The 24,377-nt window shown below is 41.4% G+C and overlaps 1 protein-coding gene across 1 annotated transcript in view; it reads right to left on the reverse strand.

The window, feature by feature from the left end:
* Piwil4 (piwi like RNA-mediated gene silencing 4) overlaps window positions 1–24,377 on the reverse strand; it is a 65,342-nt gene that overhangs the window by 33,333 nt on the left and 7,632 nt on the right. Inside the window, exons 4-9 of the mRNA XM_004626242.2 lie at window positions 20,325–20,539; window positions 12,848–12,969; window positions 10,901–10,981; window positions 7,877–8,074; window positions 6,471–6,582; window positions 830–953 (exon numbers count right to left, since the gene is read on the reverse strand). Of these exons, the coding sequence (XP_004626299.1) occupies window positions 830–953; window positions 6,471–6,582; window positions 7,877–8,074; window positions 10,901–10,981; window positions 12,848–12,969; window positions 20,325–20,539 (852 nt within the window). The remainder of the gene's footprint in view (window positions 1–829; window positions 954–6,470; window positions 6,583–7,876; window positions 8,075–10,900; window positions 10,982–12,847; window positions 12,970–20,324; window positions 20,540–24,377) is intronic.

Genomic DNA, 24,377 nt, shown 5'->3' on the forward strand with positions numbered 1-24,377 from the left:
CAAAAACTGTACTCTATTAAATTTTCATTATGCACAAAAAGTATGTATTACATATGTGATTCATACAATATATAAAAACCCTTCCTTTCTTAAGTCATACTCTATTAGTAAAGTAAGTATTTCTAAAAGCAAATTATTCAGATTGTACTATCCATTGAGGATTACCTTCTGGGAGCTCAAGTAAAAAAGAAACTGGATCATTTTGGCAGCAGTCTAACAATATACCTTTCAAAAATCAAAGTCAGATTATTTCTCATGCTAGTGAAACTTAAAAATAGCAAATAGCAACTTGGCTCTAGGAAAATACCTACATATTTATTTGCATCATCCCCAGCACCACATGCAGCACTAGTCCCAGCCCCAGGTGCACTGAGCTAGCCTCAGAGTCCAGATGTGGTAGTGCATGCCTGTAATCCCAGCACAGGGTGGCTGAAAGCAGCAGGATCACTATAAGCCTCAGCTGTGTAGTGAGACCCTGTACCAAATACGTTAAATTTTTTTTTTAGTCCGAGATTTACTTACATAAAAATAACAAGCAAAGGGGCCGGGGAGATGGCTCAGTGGAATAAGTGCTTCCCTGGCAAGTGCAAGGGCCTGAGTTCAATCCCCGGTTCCGCAAAAAAAAAAAAAAAAAAGACAAGCAAATGTATGAGGAAAAGCACTCTCTATCCTTCCTTGTCTTTATATTTGAATAAATTACTTAAGGACACCATCCTCCATGAATTAAATTAGTGCTCTGGTATTTGTTCAGCGAATGAGGTTCGGATCACTCCTAAGGCTCTGCATCTCTGACCAGGGGCCTGACAGGGTCATGGGACACAAATGTTACCTGTTAAGAAGCAGAGTTCTGGTACCAGGTGCACAATCTTAGGCTCAGTGTTGTCATTTCTTTTGCTTTTCAATAGACTAACAAGCATGGGCTGATTTAGGTCAGATAAAGTAATACCGTATTGCTATAAAATGCAAGATTAATAAGGAAACAGTTAATGTAGAAATGCTGCAAGATGAGCATCTTTAGCAACAAACAAGACCCCAAAATGACTACACTGCATAAGTAAATCTCTTCAGTGACGGGAAAGATCCCACAGTTTCCCAATCCTTATCTTTCAAGCACTCTTTTTATATTTGGGGCCCAATTTTATTATTTTAATAACAACATCTCTTATACTGCAACACCATTTTAAAGTGTTCCCCTGCTTTCCCTCTGTTTTGTACAGACCAGAACAGCTCTTGGCAGGTCCTACACCCTTGAGGGACCTCCCAGGCCTGACCTGAAGCCAGCATTTCCACCACGGACGCTGAAGAACACCACCCATTTTAACTGGCTCTAAGTATGTTCAATTTGAAAATTTCTACATGCAGGTGGGAAGCAAGAGCTGACCTCAGACTTTCCTAGTCGACAGCCAGGATGGCATAGTATGGAGAAGCTTCTAAGTTGGGGAGCTATGAGCTGGATCCAACGCGCTCGTGTTTACCAGGCTGGGACTCGGGAAGTTCTTCACCTCTTCTCACCAATGTGAGGAGGACAACAGTATCCTCGGCGAGTCAACAGCAAGGAGTTTGATCCTTGGCCATTGCCAGTTCATATCCATTCTCCTTTCCTTCCTAAACTTGGATTTCAATGTTCTTGCCCTGCCAAAACTTCATTTCCAGTAGCAAAGGTTCCAGGTAACATCATTTCCTATAAAGCTCACTCAACACTAATCAAAGGACAACTGCAATTAACACGTACAAAATGCTTGGGTGTTGCATATTGCTCACATCAGCAAATATAATTAAAAGTGTACAAAGCCAACATCTCTCTGTTCCATTAAAGACTTCAAGTGGGGCATGGTGCAGCCCTGTAATTCCAGCATTCAGGAGAACTGCTGTGAGTTCTAGACCAGCCTGAGCTCAAAGTGAGCTCAAGCCTAGCCTGAACTACGTAGCAAGACCCTCTCTCAAAAAGAAAAAGACATCAAAGCAAAATTAATCATTAAAATAGAACGAAATTCAGGTATCATTTTTCAAAGTAGAAAGTACAACTGAAGCCATGGATAAGAGGCTTGGCAAGCCTTCATCCAGTTTGTATCCATGACGTTATTAACTCAGTGCATGTGGCTTGGTATGCCCCAGAAACTGCACTGAATACCAGGACAGAAGAGGCACAGCCCTGCCTTCGCCACAGCATTACCTCCAGAGCACAAAAGCACAGATAATGGGGAGGAGGGGGAAGAAAAGAAAAGGGAAACAGGAGTAGGGAACAGGAATCCCCTTAATGGGCTGCCTCCCTCATTTATCTTAACAAATATGGAATACAGACAGTAACATCACCGTCTTCACAGATGAGAAAATGCTGGTGAAAAGTTAAACCTTGCTAAGGCTCCGTTACTGGAAGCTAGCACAGCTAAGATTTACCCCTTAACTGTGCTGGTTACACCACTCAGTTCTGGGTCCCTACGCTGGTGAATCAGGGAAGGCTTCAAGGAGGTAGAGTCCAAGAAAAAGCCCTGATAAAAATGCGAGTGTAGGAAAGCCCCAGAAAACAGCTCAAGCAAAGCAGGGCAAATTTCAGAAAAAGAAACTCCGATAGATACAACACAACTAATAAATTTACTCTCAAAGATATCTGCTGATAAATTTTACTTTCTCCCTTGCCCCAACTAATGCTTTTGTTTTTGTTTTGCAGTACCAGAGATTGAACTTGGGATCTTGTGCTTACCGGGCAGGTGCTTATGCTGCTGGGTTATATCCCTGCTCCCTCTAAGCACTTAAAAATATTTTACAGGATAACATAATGTCTTCCACTTTGAAAACTACATAGTAACTTAGTGTTCCTTTTCTGGCACCAAGAGAAGGACATTCTAAATGTTAACACAATTGTGTTTCACTTCCTTCCTGTTATGATGTGTTTGCACCACAGGTCACCACAAAAAAACTGAGTGAGGTCTTTACTATGAGTGCCTATTCAGGAAATTACAAGTCCTAAAATGTATCTGTAATATATCTGTTCACACAAAAAAGCTTTTATTTATTTTTATGTATTTGGTACAAGGTCTTACTATGCAGCTTGAATCTGTAGTGATCCTCCTACTTTTAGCCTCCCCATGCCTGGGATTACTGGAAGGCATGTGCCACCACCACAGGTCTCCGTGGCCGGCTCAGTGCAGCATGTGACAAAAATGACTTTAAATCATGCAAGAAAAAACTCATGTTTAACAAACTGTGAATTTTACAAGCAAACACAGAACACATTCAGTGTACAAGATGCTTTGCCAGGTACCATGCATTCAGATTCCTGTTCTACAACGAAAACGAATTCTAGAAGCCATGTGACTCATCCTACAGGTGCATGGAGAAAACATGAGTGACACAAGGCAAAGTCATGGAGGACAGCACAAAACAGCCGACAGCCGACCTTGAAGTTACACACCAATGGTGAAGAAAGGCCCACTATGGCTTGATGCACAAAAGCTGAAGAGCAGCGAGTGCCTGGACAGCGAGCAGGAGCGATGACAGCAGGGATGCACAGCAGGTGCCAGCAGAGATGAGGTTGGGGGGGGGGTAGGGTCAAGCTGTGACACCAGAAGTGAAGAGGGGAGGCTCTCAAGGAAGGCAAGGCCTCCACCTCTGACCTGCTTGCCGCCCACACTGTATGGACACTGGGCTGAAGGCTCTGCACGCACTATTACCTTGTTCACTGCTTACATCACACAATGAAGGTAAGCAGGAATTTACAGTGAGGTTTGGTAGGTCATTCACCAGTCTCTATGGTAGTGATTTTCCTAAATGACACAGCTACAGTCAGGACCAACCTAGTTCTGTTTATATTCTTTTTTTTTTTTTAATGTATTTGGTACAGTGTCTCACTACACAGTTTGGACTTATAGTAATAATCCTGTTTTCAGCCTCTCCAGTGCTGGGATTATAGGCATGCACCACCATTCCTGGTCTTGGAGGCCATGCTCCTGGGGACAGGGCCGGAGCAGCACGTGGTGCCAGGAATTGAACCCCAGTCCCTGCGCTTGCCTAAGCAGGCACTTATTCCACTGAGCTATCTTGCTGGCCCTCAGCTTACATTCTTAAACACGCTTCCAAGCAGTACTTCAGAAGGGTCTCCCTGGCGGCAGAGGAAATGGTGTAGCATCGTGAGGAGAGCTGGAACAAGGGTGACTATAAAAGGTGATGAAGTATTTACTCCCTGGGGGACGTGATGAGGGGTCCTGCACTCCTGCACCGGAACAAGCTGGAAAGGCAGGTGTGGGGCAGAGGGATTTCAAGCATTAAGGGGCAGAACTTATGCTGGTGACAACTGAATGAAGAGTTGAGGGTGAGGAAGAGAAAATAAAATGATTTCCTGAGATACTCAGTTTCCAAGGAGAAACATGAATGGGAAAGATTATGAATTCAGTTTGAATTATTTAGCTTGAGCGGTTATTCATGAAATATGTTCTATTTTTTATTTTTTTTTTATTTTTTTTTTAATTTTTATTTTTTTTTAATTATTTATTTATTTGTGTGTGTGTGTGTGTGTGTGGCCAGCTCAGCCCACCAGGAGGCAGGGCTGGCTGGCATGTGGTGCTGGGGATTGAACCGCGGTCCCTGTGATTTGCTAAGTTTGTTCTAAGTAGGTGCCTTAGACCACCGAGCCATCTCACCAGCCCCATGAAATATGTTCTAGAAGTAAAGATGAATGTATAATTTGAGAATGAGGGCAAGGAAAAACATCTGAGCAGCTTCAAAACACACACAAAAAAAAACATCCTGACTGAGAGAATCATGGTATATAATGGCTCCTTTTGAGGGGGAGGGAGGAAGGAAATTATCACCAAAAAGTTGAGTCAGAACAACCTGAAACTTAGTGGAGAGCCACAAAGGATGTGTCAAGTCAAAGAAGAAAGGGAGACGTTCAGGCACGTAGGAGTGGTCACAGCATCAGATGCTACTGCAAGAGTTTTAGCCCTAATTACCCTTCTGTGACTTTGCACAAACTAACCAATCTCTTCTTCTGTCCTCTCTGGCCTTTGTGATAATTATCCTGTGTTCTACCGCTGTGAGCCCAACTGCTTTAGATTCCACACGAGTGAGATCAGGAAACATCTGTCTTTCTGTGCTTGGCATATTTCATTTTACATTTAGGACACAATGTGTAAGTGTGCCAAAATATTACACTGTACTTCATAAAATGAATAACTATCTGTTACTTAAAATTACTGATAAGGAAAAAAAGCCACTGAAATCCACTCAAGATGAGTGTTCTTTGTAGAGTTGTCGCCATAGCAACAGAGCTGGATACCAGACTATGATGTTTTTGGAAGGTAAACCTGAAGAGGGGCTTGGAACTAGTCTAGATAACTTTCCAAAACTAGCTAAGGATAAAAAGAGAGCTTGTTCCAAAGATGTAAAAGATCAGAGATTCCGCTTTTGATTTTTAATCCATCTGTGACATTGTAGAGACCTGAATGATTACATAAAAAAGATGACCATGAAAGATTCAAAATATGGAAGGTAGGGGCAGGAGACTTGTAGTAATGTAAATAACACTTCCAAAGACAACAGGAAATCCCAGAAATAAACATTTCTTGATTATCATCTACTACATGTGAAGAATTGGGTTAACCCTGGATATCCAGAAATAAAAATCTTGAGGTTTTGTCCACAGATCCCATGTTTTAGGAAGAAAGCCGAACAATTCACATCCTACATGAGACGACCTGATTCAGCTGGTTCAGGGAAAGGAACCCAGGAACATAGCCAGGGCTCTCTTGAGAGCTGGTGGCCAAGTACTGACTTGGGGTTGGGCTGATCACGTCGTAAGGAGGAATCTGAGAGGAGGGGGCAGAGTGTGTGAAAACCCATTGGAGAAACTGAGTCAAGGAAGGACAAAAGCCAGTACAGCAGAGAGCTTGAAAGGGACAGAACAAAAGGCAGAGGGGACTGGAAAAGCACGGCTAACCTTGGAAGCTCTGGTAAAGAACTTCTCTTGGTTCCTACTACAACAAAGAGCTGTGGGAATGTTTTACGTCTGGAAGTGACATGATTAAGCAAGCATTAAGTGTGCACTTGTGGGAGACTATTCATACTACAGGATGGATAGCAGAAGATGAGATGAGGGTTTGAGCCAAGATGGGGACAGAGGCAAGGGAGCAAGAAAAGTACATGAGGGGCAGACTCGGCCTGACAATTTGGGGAACTTGGTGGATTAGAAAGCAACAGAGGGCTGGGGTGATAGCTCAGTGGTCTAAGCACCTGCCTAGCAAGCTCAAGGACATGAGTTCAATCCCTGGTGCTACATGCCATGCTGGCCCCAGAACCCCAGATGTGGGGGTGCACACCTGCAATCCCAGTGCTGGGGAGGTTGAGACAGGAGGATTATTGACTGTGAACTGTGTGATGAATCCTGTAATAAATAAACAAATATTGAAAAAAAAAAAAGAAAGGAACAGAGGCTTTTCTGAGCCAAGAGGAAAAGGAGGAAATAAGGTTCTTACCTGTCTGTAATAATCTACGTAAGTGACCTCAGAACCGTCCCGCCTCTGAAAGGTGTGCGTTGGTCCCACAGACCAGTCAATGTCATCAATGCGATAGGTTTTGTTATTGTACCTAGCGAGTTCAAGGAGCCTTTTCAGAAAAGTTTCCTAAGTCACCTCAGATAAGTAAATACTTCATGCTTTTAATTCAAAGTGTAAAATACAATCTGTAATGTCAGAAATACAGAAAACAGGAACCCCAAAATGCTTTTAACTCTTACCTGAGAAAACAATTCTCCAGTCTATAGGAGGATCATATTCCAACAAAACTAGTTAAGTCATTAGACTAAAATCTATTTCTCACTGATACGACATTCTAAGTAAGTCATGTATGTATATTCAAACGCCAACATATGGCTCAAAACTTTCTCACTAGCTTCTAGGGTCACGAAAATTTTTTACAGCTATTTCTGTGAAAAAACAAAAAACTGCCACCAAAATAGGCTGTCACAGCAACTGTGACAACATGCATAACCCCTCCAACTAGGCTGGCCCTTAGCAAAGCCATGGAACCACTCAGCTAAGACCAGCTAGAGCCATCTGGCCTCAGCACAGCCTCGAGCGAACTTCCTTGTGCCCCAGAAAACTCTGATGCAGGCTTCTGCAGAGTGCTCAAGATTTTGCAGGGTATCTGTGAGAGAATATGATAATCCAAACTACCAAGATTATGATAAGAAGATAAGGAGTGTCTTTCCAGGCAGTGTGGAACGCAACTGGTCCCACGGCTCAGCTACATAAGCTAGAAAAGTAGCTTTAAAATGGACTTCTGTGCAGAGTACGAGAAGGCTAGCCTGCTCCCTAAAAGCAATCCTTTTGGATCAGCACCAGTAGACAACAAACAGTCCTCAGGAAGGCGCTGAGTCCACCTGAGTTTAACGCAATTTGATTCAATGATGTTGAGGATAAATTATATATGAACCAACCTAGAGATGTGCAGAGAAGTAATTCCATTACAAAGTGCAGTAACATGACTGTGAGGAGGTGAATCCATGCACAACGCTGCAGGAATGGGCAGAAGGAAGGAACAGAAAATGCCCACTTGCCAGGCATTAGAGGCTCAGGAAGATTACAGCTGGGCCATGTGGAAGTGGAGATCTGCAAGGCCGGATTTAGGGTGCAGGGCACAGGCAGAAGCACTGAAGCCAAAAGACTGTTGCGGGCATACAGCAGGGATAATCTGGAGCCCTGTCAGCTTGCATCAGTGCAGTGTGCTGCATAAGGAAGTCTGGACTCGAGACTGGTGAGAACAGCCAGATCTTCTGACCAGGTAAGAAAACTGACCAGATGAGTGCTCCAACGCAATTCCCGTTCCCAAACACCGGAAGTAAACCATTCTCCTGAGAAAATTTATGTACGTGCATTTATACCTTGTAAGAACAGTGAGTCCTATCAGCTGGTGCTCACAGGTCTGGGTGAAGCGGGACCTGTCAGTGCTGTAGCAGAGACCAGTCATGAATTCCAGCACAGTCTCATTCCGGAGGACTTTGTAACTCACGTCAGCACCAACGAGAAGCCCGCTTTCAAAGTGTGATACAGAAACAGCAAATCCAGGCCAAAGGGATAATCTTTCAGCAAATAAAAAGAACAAGAAAAATTAACATTCAAAACACAATAAATATTTTTTAATTTTAAAGAAACACAATAAATATTTTAATAAAAACTGTACAGAATTTCACAAGATGACAGGAAATTAACGATGGTTAATTGTATTGCATATTGTTATCTTCAAAATAGTTGTTCAGATTACCAGGTACAGGCATGCAGAATTGATCAAACAATGTAAGTGCGACCTAGTCCTCTCAATGAGCTAATAGAAATTAGTAGTACAATTATCCTAGTTATTCTGTGTATACATACATATCTTTTTCCCCTTCCTTTTCTCTTTTCCCCCATTCCAGTTGTTCATCCTTTTTAGCCGTTTCTTTCACTATACATATTTTACCTTTTGAACCTTCTTTACTCTTTCATGAACAAAATCCAAACTGCACAGGAAATACTTCAAAGAATCAACAACTGGGATCTCATCTTAAGAAGAAGTTTTTGCACACCAAAAGAAATCACCAACAGAGTAAAAAGAAAACCCACAAATTGGGAAAAATAATTAGCCAACTTTCAAAAGGATATCTAGAATAAATAAAGAGAATTAAAAATAATCAGGCCCCTAAAATTCAAATACCCAATCAAAAAAGGGGCACCTGAGATGAATGTACACTTCTCAAATGAAGAAATACAAGTGTCAAATAAATATATCAAAAACCGTTCAACAGCATTGGTCATTTGAGAAGTGAAAATTAAAAAAACACTGAGATTCCATCTCATCCCAGAAAGAATAGCTATCATCAAGAAGTCAACAAATAACAAATGCTGGCAGGGCTGTGGACAAAAAGAAACCCTTCTCCATTGTTGGTGAGAGTGTAGACTGGGAAAATCAGTGTGGAGATTCCTCATAAATCTAGGATTTGAGGTCCTATTTGACCCAGCTTTTTCCCCTTCTGGACATTTTCCCAGAAGAAATGAAAACGTCATGTCACAGCGATGTATGTGGACCCATGTTCATCGCAGCACATTTTGTAATATCTAAGTCTTGGAAACCACCCAACTGTTCATCCGCTAAGGAACAGATAAAAAAAGATGTGCTATTTTCACACAATGGAGTACTACTCAACTATAAAGGAAGATAATTTTGAGGATTTTATTTTATTTTATTATTTTTATTTATTTATTTATTTATTTTTGTGGAACTGGGGATTGAATTCAGGCCCTTGCACTTGCCAGGGAAGCACTTAGTCTACTGAGCCATCTTCCAGCCCCTTAAATAAACATTTTTAATGGTGATTTTTCCTTCTGATTCTCTAGGCCTGATAATTTCTTTAGTTTGATTTCTTCCAGTTCCTGATTTTAAAACTTTATTTTCAGCTGGAGTATCTTTAAATATGTGTGTAGCACACAATTTAGTGCTATAGAGCAGCATTTCTCAGCACTGGCACTAGTGACATTTTGGACAACCCTGTGGATTGGGTAATTCTTTGTCAGGGCTATTCTCTGTGGTGCCAGGTGCTTAGCAACGTCCTGGCCTCTACACACCAATTCCAAGAGCATCCCCCAATCTGTGACGACCAACGATGTCTCTAGACACTGCCAACTGTGCCCTGGGAGATTAAAACACCCCGGCAGAGAACCACAGTCAGGAGCACTATAGTTATGGGTGAGCTGTCCCTTCACGGAAACATCTAGTTTGAAAAAACATGCCATCTCAAAGGTGAAGGCCGAGGAAAGATTTGCTAACGAGCTAAGGAAAGCAAGAAGCGACAGCACATACAGATACACACGAAGAGCTGGAGCCTGTGCTACAGCCCTTTTCTACATGGGATGAGAAGTTTTTCATAAGCTACAAAAGTGATAGGAACCAAACTCTACAACTTACTTTGTGGATTTAATTCACTGTGATACTTGGCCATCCTTCAGGACAAGCATTTCCACTAGGGCATGCAGCAGTTTAGAACTCTAGACCTAAAAGAATTTCTTATCTAGCTAGAGGTAAGTGAGATGATGACAAGACACTGCAGGGAGACCATGCCAACTCACTAAATGAACACATGGCCGCCAGACAGAAGGCACACTCCACTCCATTTTCTATCCTTTCTGAACTTCTCCTTTTTTCTCTGTGTCTGTCTTTGAGTTACCAGCTGCCTCTTTCACCTGAACATAGTATGTCAGAGCACGACATACCAACCAGCTCATGGCAAAGTCGACACTATCCCCACAGCACCGAACTCTTGGCTCAAGCTGGACATGCTGCTGGTGTTCAGAACAGTTCTGCTCTGCACTAGGGTAATCTGGGTGGCTTCTCTGATCTCAGTTTGTCCTGTGATTTCATGTCAGCCACTATGACAGAGTGCTAACTAGATGCAGTAATATACCTTTTCTCTTTTTTTATTTTATGTATTTGGTACAGGGATCACTTGTAGTGATCCTCCTGTTTCAGCCTCTCTAGTACTGGGATTACAGTTGTGGCGACCGGTTCGGCACACCTGGGGCGGGGCCAACACAGCATGCAGTACTGGGGATGGAACCCGGATCCTTGTGTTTGCCTAGGTAGTCACTTAGATGGCTGAGCTATCTCTGCAACCCTCATTATTATTTCTTATAGACAGAAAATTCTGTTTCTGAATTTCTTTTAAAATTTACAATAATAACCTTGTAGAAACTAATATAAGAAAAGTCTTCTGTTTTCACATTGACCATGCTACTAAAAACTCAAAGTTCATAAAACCCCATTTTATTTTATGTCTCAGAGACTCTCATAGGAGGCACAATGGTAATATTACACCACAAGTTACACTGCTTACTAACAACTACTTCAGAGCAACAGAAAACATACATAAACCTACTTGTGCTGGGGAATTTCCACTGGTTCTGAAGGCTTATAGAAGTTCCGTCCAATTTGGTACATGGACAACATTTTTAAGATCCTGAAAGTATATGTTTTGAATCTTTGATAAATATTAGTAATAATATAATTCTAAGTTTGTACCTAGGCAGAACACAAAAATATACAGCAAGTGCACAATTCTTTCTTTTTATAGCACTAAACCATTTAGATAATATATCTGAGTATACATAAGTACTATCACTTAACAATTTGAGAATAACAGGACTGAAATTGCCTTTATCTCTCTAGGATTGACTGCACTGATACATGTGTACTCAATCACCAACTATACTAACATTTTGGTTGCCCTAGAAAGGGTGAGGCAAGCCATGTCTAAAAGCTCTTTTCATTTATTTTTTTTTTGGGGGGGGGCACTGGGGACTGAACTCAGGACCTCGCACTTGCCAGGCAGGTGCTCATGCCATTGAGCTATACCCCAGGCCCCTTGGACGCCCTTCTGGTTATGTAAGAATATGGAGGCTCCTACTTTGTGAGGCAAGCTGTGTGCCTCTTTCCCCAACATGGGGATTTAACAGTATGCACCTCAAGTACACTACAGGAAGGTAAGGCCCAAGTAAAAGCTTCTTTGCTAGAAAGTGCTTTCTCAAGGCCAGCTGGCTTGACACAGTCCTCTCTCAGAGGGCATGGGGGCAGACTGCTTCTAGAGCTGTTAGGCCGCAATGAACTATTGCCAAGATAGGATCAAGAGAGACGGGCAAGGCATCTGATCAGAGCTAACAAACAGGGCCTCTGTGTGCGGGAAGCTCCTCTGTGCCACTACCACCCAGCCAAACCCCAAACATCCTCATCTCATGCCCTCCAAAGGCTATTAGCAAAGGGCTGGCACCTGAGGCTTGTGAGCAGCTCATTTGATGATTCACTCCAGCAGCTTGTAAAGCTAGCTCATGTATTTTAGCATATCTCCTTATCATCTAGGAAATTTGCTAAAAGTGTGTGTCTTCAAGCCCCACCACTGACATTTTGTTTACCAGGTCCAGTGAGGGACCAGAGAATCCACATTTGATCAAACTCCACCCTATACCCAAGATGACTGAAACATACAATCCTTGGTGTGGTCTGACGATCACTGGGAGGTTTAGTCATAGAAGCCTGCCTTCTGCCCCACTTGTACATGTAGGAAAGGAAGGGCCTGAGGGTGGAGCCACAGCAGAAAGCAGCTGGCAGTGACCTTCTAAACCCCAAATCAACCATCCAGAAGAACTAATCCTGCAAGGGACATGTCAAACACAGCCAATGTTTAAGTGTGGGGGTTGTGGTTGGAAGGGAATAGAGGAAATGAAGGAAAGGACACCCTTTCCCCACTGCCAGCACGATGACGATAATCTACGAATTGAATTCTTTATCTCAGCCGAGATCGTACTGATTGATAACTTGTACCAAGGAGAGACCATGATAAGATTACGAATGTGCTGCCGAAGCCAGCAGCCATAATAGACTGTGTTACACATCACTGCCCAAGGACTTGAAATACACACAAAATTGTTCAATTAGGCACTGTTGCTGGCACACTGCCTACAAAGTGGTTGATCATTTTAATACCCATATTCTATACTGAAAGGTACCATTAGGTCAACTTAAATTCCTCTTTTTAAAAAAAAAAACTTAAGCTTTTAAAAAAATTATTTATTTATGTATTTATTCGGTACAGGGTCTGGCTACACAGCTCAGACTTGTACCGATCCTCCTGCCTCAGCCTCCCTAGCATTGAGGTTACAGGCATGCACCATGTCTGGTTTCAGTGGCCAGCACAGTGCACCTGGGGTTCTGGGGCTGGCACGGCATGTGGTACCAGGGATTGAACCCAGGTCCCTGCGCTTGTCAGGCAAGCACCTAGACCACTGAGCTGTCTCTCCAGCCCCATAAATTCCCATTTAAAATGCCTTACTTTTTGAAGATGATACTGAAAACCTGGATGCACACGGGGGAACTTGATGGCAGCTCTCTGGTTAGAGTAACAGTCATCTTCACAGTCTCACCCCTTTGAGTTTCAGTTGACAATTCTGTGACCTGGGAGGACAGGCGCTTACAATACATTCTACAGATCGTGCCCAAGTGTACAGAATACAGGTACTGTATTACAAAATCATCATAATGTAATACGTGTTAATAAAAACAAAACTGTAGGTGTTGGTATGTAATGATCTAATCATCGTGCTATTTGGAATTCTTTTCCTTTGTGTATTAATAATCCTAAAACAAGCAACACATTTCTCTACTCTCTAACTCTTGAAGGAGAATCAAAGCTAGACTCTGATTCAAATACTTGACCTGGAGAGAATTACAGAGCAGTTGATCCTTCCCTTTGGGGTGGGAGGTAGGTGAAAGGTGGATCATGAGTTACTTGGAGAGTCTGAGAAAAGTTACATCCTGCTAAGAAAATCTCGTGTATGTGGTACCACAAGAGCGCATCATGTACACACTTCCTGTGTCCCACAGATGCCCAGGAGCCCACATCTGTCTTAGCCCTTCCAAGATCGTAGACACCTGTGACAGCCTTTGTAAGCCTATTCAGAAGGCAGAGAAACAGATGAGAACAGGAAAGCCAAGGAGATGGACAGGTGTAAACAAGATGGAGAGCAAAGACGAGGAAGGAAACAAAGTGGTGGAAGTTAGAACAGAGAGGAAATCTGAGTTTAAAAATTTGCAAACAGCTAAAGAAGCTGTTAGGCTTTTTCTGATCTAAAACAATGCTGATGCAGTGTTGTACAGTGAAAGCACCCTGAACCACACAGGACTCATTAAGGTTTTTGAAATAAAAGAATTCAAAAATCATTAAATATCAATCAATGATCAGGGAGTTTTCAAAAAGGTAAACTAGAAAAGAGCCCCTTAGCGAGCACCAATGTACTCTGTGCCTGCTTTCTACACCTGCAATGCAGTTTAACTAGCTTTGGGTTGCACCAAGGACATATGGTAGGAACCCACCACTGCCTGTAAGCAAAGAGAAAGCAATTCCTTCACAGGGGTGAAATACTGAATTGAGATGATTTCTTGTCTAAGATACAATTGTACAAAATCAGAACACATAGTGAGGAAGAGTTCATCACCAAGTGGTGGTCAGGAGGGATACGCAGATTTCAAATCACCATAGGGACCTCTAGACAAAAGGCTAAGACAACAGGGCCAAGGAGATAGCTCAGCAAGCACAAGGTCCTGAGTTCAATTCCTGGTACAAAAAAAAAAAAAAAAAAGATGTGATGATATAGTGTACCTACGACTTTAAATAAAAGACTAAGACAACAAAGGGTGCCATAACAAGGGGTTGAGTGGAGATGGTAGCAGATAGTCTCAGGAACTGTATTTCCCAACAGCCACTTAGACCAAACTCCTCAGCTCTCTTGCCTCCCTAAGCAAATACCAACTGCTTGACTCCCTACATCTGATATTGGACCCTCATCCACCAGTCTCCAAGCTGCTAACCTAACAGCAAACTTTCATTCCCCTCCTCCACCCACATCCTAATCAACTGGCAAGTCTCGTACATCTTTGTAAGTGATACCTCCATTCCAGCTACTCCAATACTACTGTTTGTCATAGTGCTTGGGGTACACAATTTGGAATCAAAGATCCTGATCTCCTGCCTCTTACAGCCAGCGTGATCTAGAGCAAGTTACTTCAACTTCTACCAAAGTCTTTGAACTTTCCCCAGTCCTACAGTGGCAGTGAATCCAATTTACATCGCAGGACCATGGAGTCTAAATGGAGTAAGTCTTGGATTATCCTCATCCATGGCATAATCAGGCATTGAGGAAGATTGCACTTTGGGTCTTACCTCTGATTTTCTTCTGACATCCTGCCCAGACTACTCTTTTGGTACTTAATTAATCTTTCCACTTCTTTCTGTAAACTTTCAATAGAATGTGGTAAGATAAACTGTAATTAGCACAGCTCCCATGGAAACTGTCTTCTAAAGGCTTTACTTCCACACAGAAATACTATTTTTTTTAATATACTTAGTACAGGGTCTACAGAGTCTTACTACATAGATCAGACATGTAGTGATCCTCCTGTTTTCAGCCTCCCAAGTGCTGGGATTACAGGCATGTGCCACCACACCCAGTCTCAATCACTATCTCAGCATACCCCAGGGGTAGGGCCGGCACAACAAGCCAGGGGACTGAACCTTGGTCCCTGCGTCTGCCTAAGCAGAGGCTTTAATCTGCTGAGCTATCTGGCAGGCCCTTAGGAATGCTATTTTCTTCCACAGGACAATTAAAACCCTCTCTTCCTCTGAGGCCACAACTTCCACATCTTCCTGGTTAAATCTGAATGACAGAGAAGTTTCTAATGTACAGTCCCTCAGTTCCTCACTGTACTTTTGCCCTTTGAATCTGTTTCTCCCACTGTCCATTTAACTGATCCAAATCTTCCCTAAGAAACTGATTGCAGGCACTGCACCTGGCATTTCCAGTGAGCACTGAGGCGTACACTGGTGGCAAGTGCAGACTTTGAGGCGGCTCCTGAGAATTTATCCTTATGTCACTGCACAATGGAGAAAGACAAAGGAAACAAGGGGAGCCAGTCTGATAAATTAACACTTCTAACGAAAGCACACTATGACTAAGTGTTTGACTGAATTTGGTCCACAAGGCAACATCATGGCTCCTGTAAAACAGAGGACAAGGCACAGTGGCCCACACCTCAACTGAGACCACAAGTGAGACTTCTGACACTGCAAGCTCTTCTGAGACTTGTGGTGGGGAAAGCCTCTTCTGTGGCCAGAGCAGGGGCCTCTTCTGTGACGCTGAGACAGCCCTCCTCTGTGATGATAAATCAAGAAGGAAATGTGAATATGCCAAAGTTTATGAATGACTGGAATTGGGTTCCAATACTTTGTAACCTTGAAGAAATGAAACAAATGATGCTGCAGGCATTAGACTCCACTATGATTGTGCTCAATACAGAGGGAATGATCTTTTTCACGACTGAAAACATCACAACTCTTCTTGGCTCCTAAGCCCATGAGCTCATGGGCCAAAAAGTAACAAAGTTTCTACCTGATGAAGAGAAAAACAGTCTACCATAAGATTAAAATAGGAGCTCCTTTGTTGGAATCAGTGGGAACCTACGTTGATTTTTGCTGCCTCTTCAAAGAAGAAATGTTAAAGAAGGAATTGATCTCTTTATGAGCATGTGGAATTCATCCTGACCCTCCGAGATATTTGCAGTAGGTCTTTTCTGTTTTTTGTTGGCTTTGTTCCCAACTACCTGTGCATTGAGCCAGTTGCCTTAAAATTTCCCATGAAGAACATTCTTATCTAGTGGGATCTATTTGTCTTATCAATACTGAGATCCTAAAGGATCTCTACACTGCAAAGCATTACCATGAGAATTTGATTAAAGAAGATTCAGATGAGGAAGATCCTTTGATGATCCATAGGTGCCTTGAAGCAACAACTTATGGGGATCAAGATCCCCTAGTAAAAGTTGAACCAGAAGACGTTGTTCCAGATGTGTTTGAAGTGTCGAGTCCCTCGTCTGAGACCAGATACGAATCTGGTATCATCCTCAGAAGTCATAGCAGATTCACTGACTACAACCTTTCACACCTTTGTGATGGAAAGCATGATGGACTAAACAAGACACCAGGATCCAATTGACTTAGAGTTCTCAGCGGACTCCAGCTACCTGGAGTCAATAAAATCCAATGTGTGGGAGGTACAGTGGGTCCTGGTACAGCCAGTGATGGAGAAGTTCCTGATGGAACCAGTGGTGCCAGAGATCCTCATAGAGCCAGAGGTCCAGGAGGACCTCTCTTCCCAATATAGCCAGCAGCCACAGTGCTCAGGTAGAAGCACATGAGGCAGATGCCCAGGCCTCTGATACAGATCAACTTCAAGGTGGATGCTTCGTTCCTGTGCAGGCTCTGCTTTGCCAGCAGACCCTTTCTCCCCAGCCATAAAAGAGAGATGGACAGAGAGGCAGAGCACTGATCTGCCTGGGCCGGGCTTCTCCAAGAGCCACGGAGGGACTGGGGTAGGGGTGGGGAGATAGACTTCCTTTCCTCTGGAAAGTGTACTTGTATATGTTTATTAAGCATAGCCTGTTTATTGGAAATTGCACCACAGAAGCAGCCTTTAACATCTAGTTGGCTAACTGCTGCCCCTTGCCTGGACGCCGTGCTTTACCACATTTCCATCCATGGCCAGGCTGGCTGCAGCATTTTTAAGTTCAAATGTCATTTTTATGCCCCAAATTGCCAGAGCAGCTGGCCTAATAAACTGTTTAGCATTAGCAGTAGGGTCTCCAGCCCTGCCTACCTAGAATCTCAACAACAGTGCTTAGGAGGTGAAGTCATTCTAGCTTCACTGCTTAATAAACACATTTATTTGTTGCAAAAAAAAAAAAGAAAAGAAATGAAAAGAAAGACACTGATTGCAACTCTCACTGAAGTACGTTGACCTTGACCAAGACAATTAACTTCTCTTAGGTGCCAGGAATCAATATTAAAACAAGACTGAAAGGTGAGAATAGCCCAATCATTGTTAGAACACTTTCATCTTCATCAAGAGACATGCAGTGCGTAAGATTATGCCAGTACGATCCTGGCAAAATGAAGGGTGAACAAATAGTCTGGCAGGCAGCATGGTGGCAAGGGAGTAGCAGCCGAGCCGCCTGTCACAAGAGAGATTTGTGGGGTTAATCTAGAGAACAACTAAGCAGTGTGTCCACACTTGGTAACTGCTCACTAAATGTTAGCAAAGTGTGTTATTTGGCACTTATTTTATCCCACATTGCAATGTATTTACTTATAACTTTGGTAACATGTTGAAAGTTTTTTAGAAGAACCCCACTTCTACCATGCAATAGCAGCCTAGAGTGCTCAGTAGGCTCTCCACAAGCACATGAGTATGCAAACACGTGTGAGCAGCAGCAGCCCCAGTTAGTTAGACTCCATCTGCTCAAACGGGGTCTAGGAGGACAGCAGAGGGCCAGCTGGCTGAACGGGCTCCCAGAGCCACATTAGGCAGTGCAATGCGTGACTCAGTGAAGGGACTCTTCCAGCTATCACAACCCCTAGAAAACGGGTAAAGGACTGGCGAGGATGCAGCACTAAGCTGGAGTTAATATTAAAATTAGAACGAAAGGTGAGAACAGCTACATCACTGTTAGGACACTTTCTTCTTCAGCCTGTTGACAAGGAATATGCAGACACTTCTGCTTACACCAAGTACCACCTCAGATTCAGAATAAAATAAACAAGATTGATTTGTTATATACTGTTTTATAGTTTTTACAGTTTATTTTGTCACCTGTCTCCTCACTAGACTTCCTCAGCAACAGAAATGTACATGGGACAAAGTACATGCTCATTCTGATTAAGACATGAATAATATTGTGTTAATTTTTTCTTTTCTTCTTTTTTTGGGGGAACCAGGGATCGAACTCAGGCCCTTGTGCTTGCCAGGCAAGTTCTTACTCTACTGAGCCATCTCCCTGGCCCAAGACATGAATAATATTAACCCATTCCTCGCATCTGCAGGGTCAAATTTCTCCATTCTGGTGATGTACAACTTAACTAACTTAGACCATTCAAGAGTACAAACTTGGGGCTGGGGAGATAGCTCAGTAGAACTGGCCCTTGCCTGACAAGCACAAGAGCCTGAATTCAATCCCCAGTTCCGCCAAAAGTAAAAAAAAAAAAAAAAAAAAAAAAAAAAAAATTTTTTTTTTTTTTTTTTTTTTTTTTTTTTTTTTTTTAATGTGTTTGGTACAGGCTGTCACTATGCAGCTCATAGTAATCCTCCTATTTCAGCCTTCCCTGTGGACTACAGGTGTGTGCCACCACACCCAGTCTTGCTGGCCAGTTCCGTGCATGTGGTACTGGGGATCGAACCTGGTACTGGGGATCGAGCCTGGGTCCTTGCACTTGCCTAGGCAGGCACTTAGACTGCTGAGCTATCTCCATAACCCAAGCGCAAACTAACTTTAACATATTTAAATTCTTTTTTTTTTTTAATTTTTATTTATTTATGCGTGTGTATGGCCAGCTCAGCCCACCAGGGGGCAGGGCTGCCTGGCATGTGGTGCTGGGGAATTGAACCGCAGTGCCTGTGCTTTGCTAAACTTGTTCTAAGTAGGTGCTTTAGACCACTGAGCCATCTCACCAGCCCCAACATATTTAAATTCTACAAATTATCTATAAGAACAAGATGATTATGGTAATGATACACTTGAAATATCTCATTTAAGTATAAGTCATATTGGCATGTTACTGACATCTAGCCACAGAACAAAGTATTGAAGGACCAACCAGAACTTTACAGTAAGTAAAAACACTTCTAACTTTACAGATTTTCTAAGATTAGATTTATGATAAGGCATAATTTTTAAAGTTTCGTAACCAGATAAAATCTTCACTGCATTATCTTCCCAGCCCTAGAAATGCATTTCGTGAGGAAATGCTCAAAGATTTACATATAGTCTTGACATTTAAATTTACATCTAGAATACTGGTACCATTCTGCTGGAAATGTTGAGTTAAAAATTAAGTTTTCTATGGGCTAAAAGCATACAATTTTAATCCCATGCTTTGTTTTAATGTTTTCTATAGAAACAGGTTCTTTTTTCCTATGGAACTTTTAGTAGTATCCTAGAACAAAGTATATTGTAATAATACTCACATCTATATTTTAGGATTGAAAATACTGAAGATACAGAAAGCACAAAAAAACATGAAACATGCAACTGCTATTTCCAACGGCCACATTTTAAAAATGCTCTTAGAATTGATACCAGTAACCCATATTTCGTATGATGGAGCAAGTAACAAAAGAATGACAGCTGCAGACTCAGGGTTAGATGTGAAGTTCTTTGGACACACCAGCACTCTTGTGCAAGAGTGAAAAAGAAAAAAAAAAAGAAGTCGGATAAATGTAAAGCTCTGAAGCAATAAGCCAACATGTTTCTTAGAGGCTTATTTTGGGAAAAATTAAAAAGGATCCTAATTTCAAGGGCTTTTAGAGCTCTTACTTTTAAAATGTCAGACCACCAACTTACTTAGGAAATCAAGTAATGATGATGCCTTAATTAGGAAGTCTTTTTGCTCTCAAGCAAAGAACAAGAAAGAAGAAAAAAGTGAATGACAGTCATTCCAATTCTCATAAAAATCACTGTTTTTTAAAATATGTATATCTCGGGCTGGAGAGATGGCTCAGTGGTCTAAAGCACCTACTTAGAACAAGCTTGGCAAAGCACAGGGACCGCGGTTCAATCCCCCAGCACCACATGCCAGCCAGCCCCGCCCCCTGGTGGGCTGAGCTGGCCACACACACACACACAAAATAAATAAATGTAAAATATGTATATCTCATATACGTATCCACACACATATATATAATCAAAAAATCACTGTAGTATACCTTTTCTTCTAGCTTTTGTGTAAGAAAAAGAATGGCACCATCAAACGCTTTTGCATGGTTAACAAACTTGCTATGATTATAAAGCAAAGCAACTCTCAGCCTTCTAGATGCTAAATCGGGAACATACGTCACATGGTACTGATACAGCTGCCAGTCCTGGAGCAGATCTAAATGAAAGAGATTTGTAACCAGCTTCACAGGTATCCCACTGGAACCTAAGAAAGACAAGTAAGAAACAATTTTCACCAAAAAAAATCCCACATCAATACTACTCAAATCATTTACAGTTTATTTGCATATGCACAGTGCCTGCCATAAGTGGAGGATTTTGCTCAGTGACACAAGATAAACTAAAACTTCAAACCAAGAAAGATCAAACCAAATAAAGAAGGCCACTATATACTGGTCAGGGGAAAAATTCAAGAGGAAGAGGTAATAATCATAAATGTATGCACTCCAAACATGGGAGCACCCAACTATATAGCACGAACATTAATGGACATGAAAAATCTAATATCCAAGACCACAATCTTAACAGGAGACCTTAACACCCCCTTATCCCAAAGAGATAGGTCGAGCAGACAAAAAATTAGCAAAGAAGTAGCAGAACTGAACCAGAGCTTAGAAAAAATGAACTTAGTGGAAATATACAGTGTTCCACCCAATGACAGCTGAATATACATCTTTTTCAGCTGCACATGGGTCATTTTCTAAAATAGACCACATACTGGTCCACAGACCATGCTTAAGTATATGCAAGAAAACAGAAATTATTCCATGCATATTATCTGACCACAGTACAATGAAACTGGAAATAAATGACACAAGAAGATAGAAAAAACCTATAAATACATGGAAATTAAACAACACCCTACTCAGCAACTAATGGGTCACAGAAGAAATTAAACAAGAAGTTCAAAAATATCTACATTTCAATGAAAATTAAAGCACAACTTATCAGAATTTCTGGGATGCGATGAAAGCAGTTCTCAGACAGTAATTCATAGCTGTGAACTCACACATTAGGAAAAAGAACGGGAACAAATAAACACCCCAATGTTTCACCTCCAGCATCTAGAAAAGGAAAACCAAACCAAACCCAGAGCCTACAGAGGGAAAGAAATCATAGAGATTAGAGTACAAATTCATTCAATTGAGAAGAAGAAAACAGTTCAAAGAATTAACGAAACAAAAACCTGGTTCATTCAAACATTAGATAAAATTGATGAGCCCCTAGTTAACCTCATCAAAAAGAGGAAAGAAAAAATTCATATGTAAGCAAAAAGGAATGAAAAAGGTGTAATTACCACAGACCCAGTGGAAATTCAGAAGGCTGTCAATAGCTACACTGAGAATCCTGACTTTCACACAATAGAAGACACTGAAGAAATGGACAGATTCCTAGAAAGATACAAATTATCAAAACTTAAAGCAGAAGCTGGGGAGATAGTTCAAGGGCATAAACGCCTGCCTGGCAAGCCTAAGGTCTGGAGTTCAATCCCCAGTACCACAAAAAAAAAAGAAAAAAAGAAAAAAAAAACCAAAAAAACTTAAATCAGAAAATATAACAACCCTCAATAATTCATTAAGAGACAAGGAAATACGACATATAATAAAAAGCCTACCAAGAAAGAAAACTCCAGGCCCTGATGGATTCACAGCTGAATTCCACAAGAAATTTATGGAAGATATAATCCTTTTACTCCTCAAACTCTTCAACGAAATTGAAAATGAAGCAGTCCTCCCCAAATCATTCCTGGAGGCAAGTAATATACTGATACCAAAACAACAGAAAGACGCAACCAGAAAAGAGAACTACAGGCCAATCTCCCTCTAGATCACAGACGTGAAAATCCTCAATAAAATCCTAGCAAATAAAATACAGCAAATCATCAAGAAGATCATACACCCTGGCCAGGTAGGATTCATGCCAAGGATGCAAGGATGGTTCAATATATGCAAATCTATGAATGTGATACACAATATCAATACAGCCAAATCTAAAAACCACATGATCATCTCAAATCATGCCGAAAAGGCTTTTGACAAAGTGGAACATTCATTCATGTTCAAAGTCCTACAGAAAACAGGAATAAAAGGCCTCTAATTCAATCTGATAAAAGCCATCTATGACAACCCAACAGCTAACATAATTCTAAATGGGAAAATACTGAAATCGTTTACTGTCAGCTCTGGTACAAGACAAGGATGTCCTCTATCACCCATCCTATTCAATATAGTTCTGCAATCACTAGCTAGAGCCATTAGGCAAGAGAGAGAAATAAGAGGAATAAGAATTTGCACATGACATGATACTTCACTTGGAAGACCCAAAAAACTCCACCAAGAAGCTACTAGACTTGATGCACAAATTCAGTAGCATAGGAGGATACAAAGTCAACACCCAAAAGTCAACTGTATTCCTCTACACAGATAACAAACACTCTGTGAGAGGAAAATTAGAGAAACAATACCTGTTACAATAGCACCTAAGAAAATGAAATACCTTGGAATTCATCTAACTAAAGAAGTCAAAGATCTTTTCAAGGAAAATTATGGTACTCTGAAAAAAGAGATCATAGAGGATTTCAGAAAATGGAAAGATACTCCCTGCTCCTGGATAGGAACAACCACCATTGTGAAGATGGCCATACTCCCAAAGTTGCTGTACAGATTTAATGCCATCTCCATCAAACTACCACCAACATACCTCATAGACCTAGAGAAATCATTCCTAAAATTTATTTGGAACCAGAAAAGACCTAGAATAGCAAAGGCAATCTTGGGCAACAAAGACAAGGCAGGAGGAATTACAATTCCTGAGTTGAAATTATACTACAAAACTGCTGTGATAAAATCAGCATGGTACTGGCAACAAAATAGACCTGAGGATCAATGGAATAGATTAGAAGATGCAGAAGCCTCTACCAACACACTCAGTCACCTGATATTCGATGAAGGGGCCAAACATGCTTACTGGAAGAAAGACAGCCTCTTTAACAAACTGTGCTGGAAAAACTGGCTCACTACATGCCAAAAACTAAAACTTGACTCAGGTCTATCCCCATGCACTAAGCTAAGTCAAAGTGGATTAAAGATGTAAACATTACAACCGAAACACTAAATCTCCTGGAAGAGAAAGTAGGAGGAACCCTTGAAGACATAAAGGAAGGCAAAGAGTTCATGAACCAAAATCAAATTGCACGGGTAATACTTGAAAGAATTATCTAAGGCCTCCTCTTATTGAGACTTTTTGCATGTCAAAAGAAATTACCAACAAGGTGAAAAGACAATCCACAAATTTCAAAAAAATCTTGACTAATAAGCATTCAGACAATGGTCTGCTCTCTAGAATTTATAAATAACTAAAAACCAATTAGAGCCCCAAAATTTAAAGACCCAACCCAGAAATGGGCATCCAAAATGAACACACACTTCTCAGAGGACGAAATTTAAAAAGTGAATAAATATATGAAAAAATGCTCCACATCACTAGCTATTCATGAAATGCAAATTAAAGCAACACTGAGATAGCATCTCACCCCAGAGAAAGGCTATCATAAAGAAATCAACCAACAACAAATGCTGGAGAGGTTGTGGGGAAAAAGGAACCCTTCTCCACTGCTGGTGGGAATGTAGACTGGTACAACCATTATGGAAATCAGCGTGGAGACTACTTAAAAAACTAGAGCTGGGGGCCCGGGGAGATGGCTCAGTGGAATAAGCGCTTCCTTGGCAAGTACAATGGCCTAAGTTCAATCCCCGGTTCCACCAAAAAAAAAAAAAAAAAAAAAACTAGCGCTGTAAATCCCATTCAAACTAGCTATCCCCCTACTGGAATTTTCCCAGAGGAACTGAAAACATCATATCATAGTGATATATGTGTACCTACATTTATAGCAGCACACTTTGTGATAGCTAAATCTTGGAAACAACTAAGATGCCTGTCACCTGAAGAATGAATGAAGAAGATGTAGTATTATTATACAATGGAGTATTACTCAGCTGTAAAGATGATAAACTTGAAGCATGTATATTGAAGTGGATGCCACT

Source organism: Octodon degus, unplaced genomic scaffold (genome assembly GCF_000260255.1).
Source record: "Octodon degus isolate 3935 unplaced genomic scaffold, OctDeg1.0 scaffold00012, whole genome shotgun sequence".
Classification (NCBI taxonomy): Eukaryota; Metazoa; Chordata; class Mammalia; order Rodentia; family Octodontidae; genus Octodon; species Octodon degus.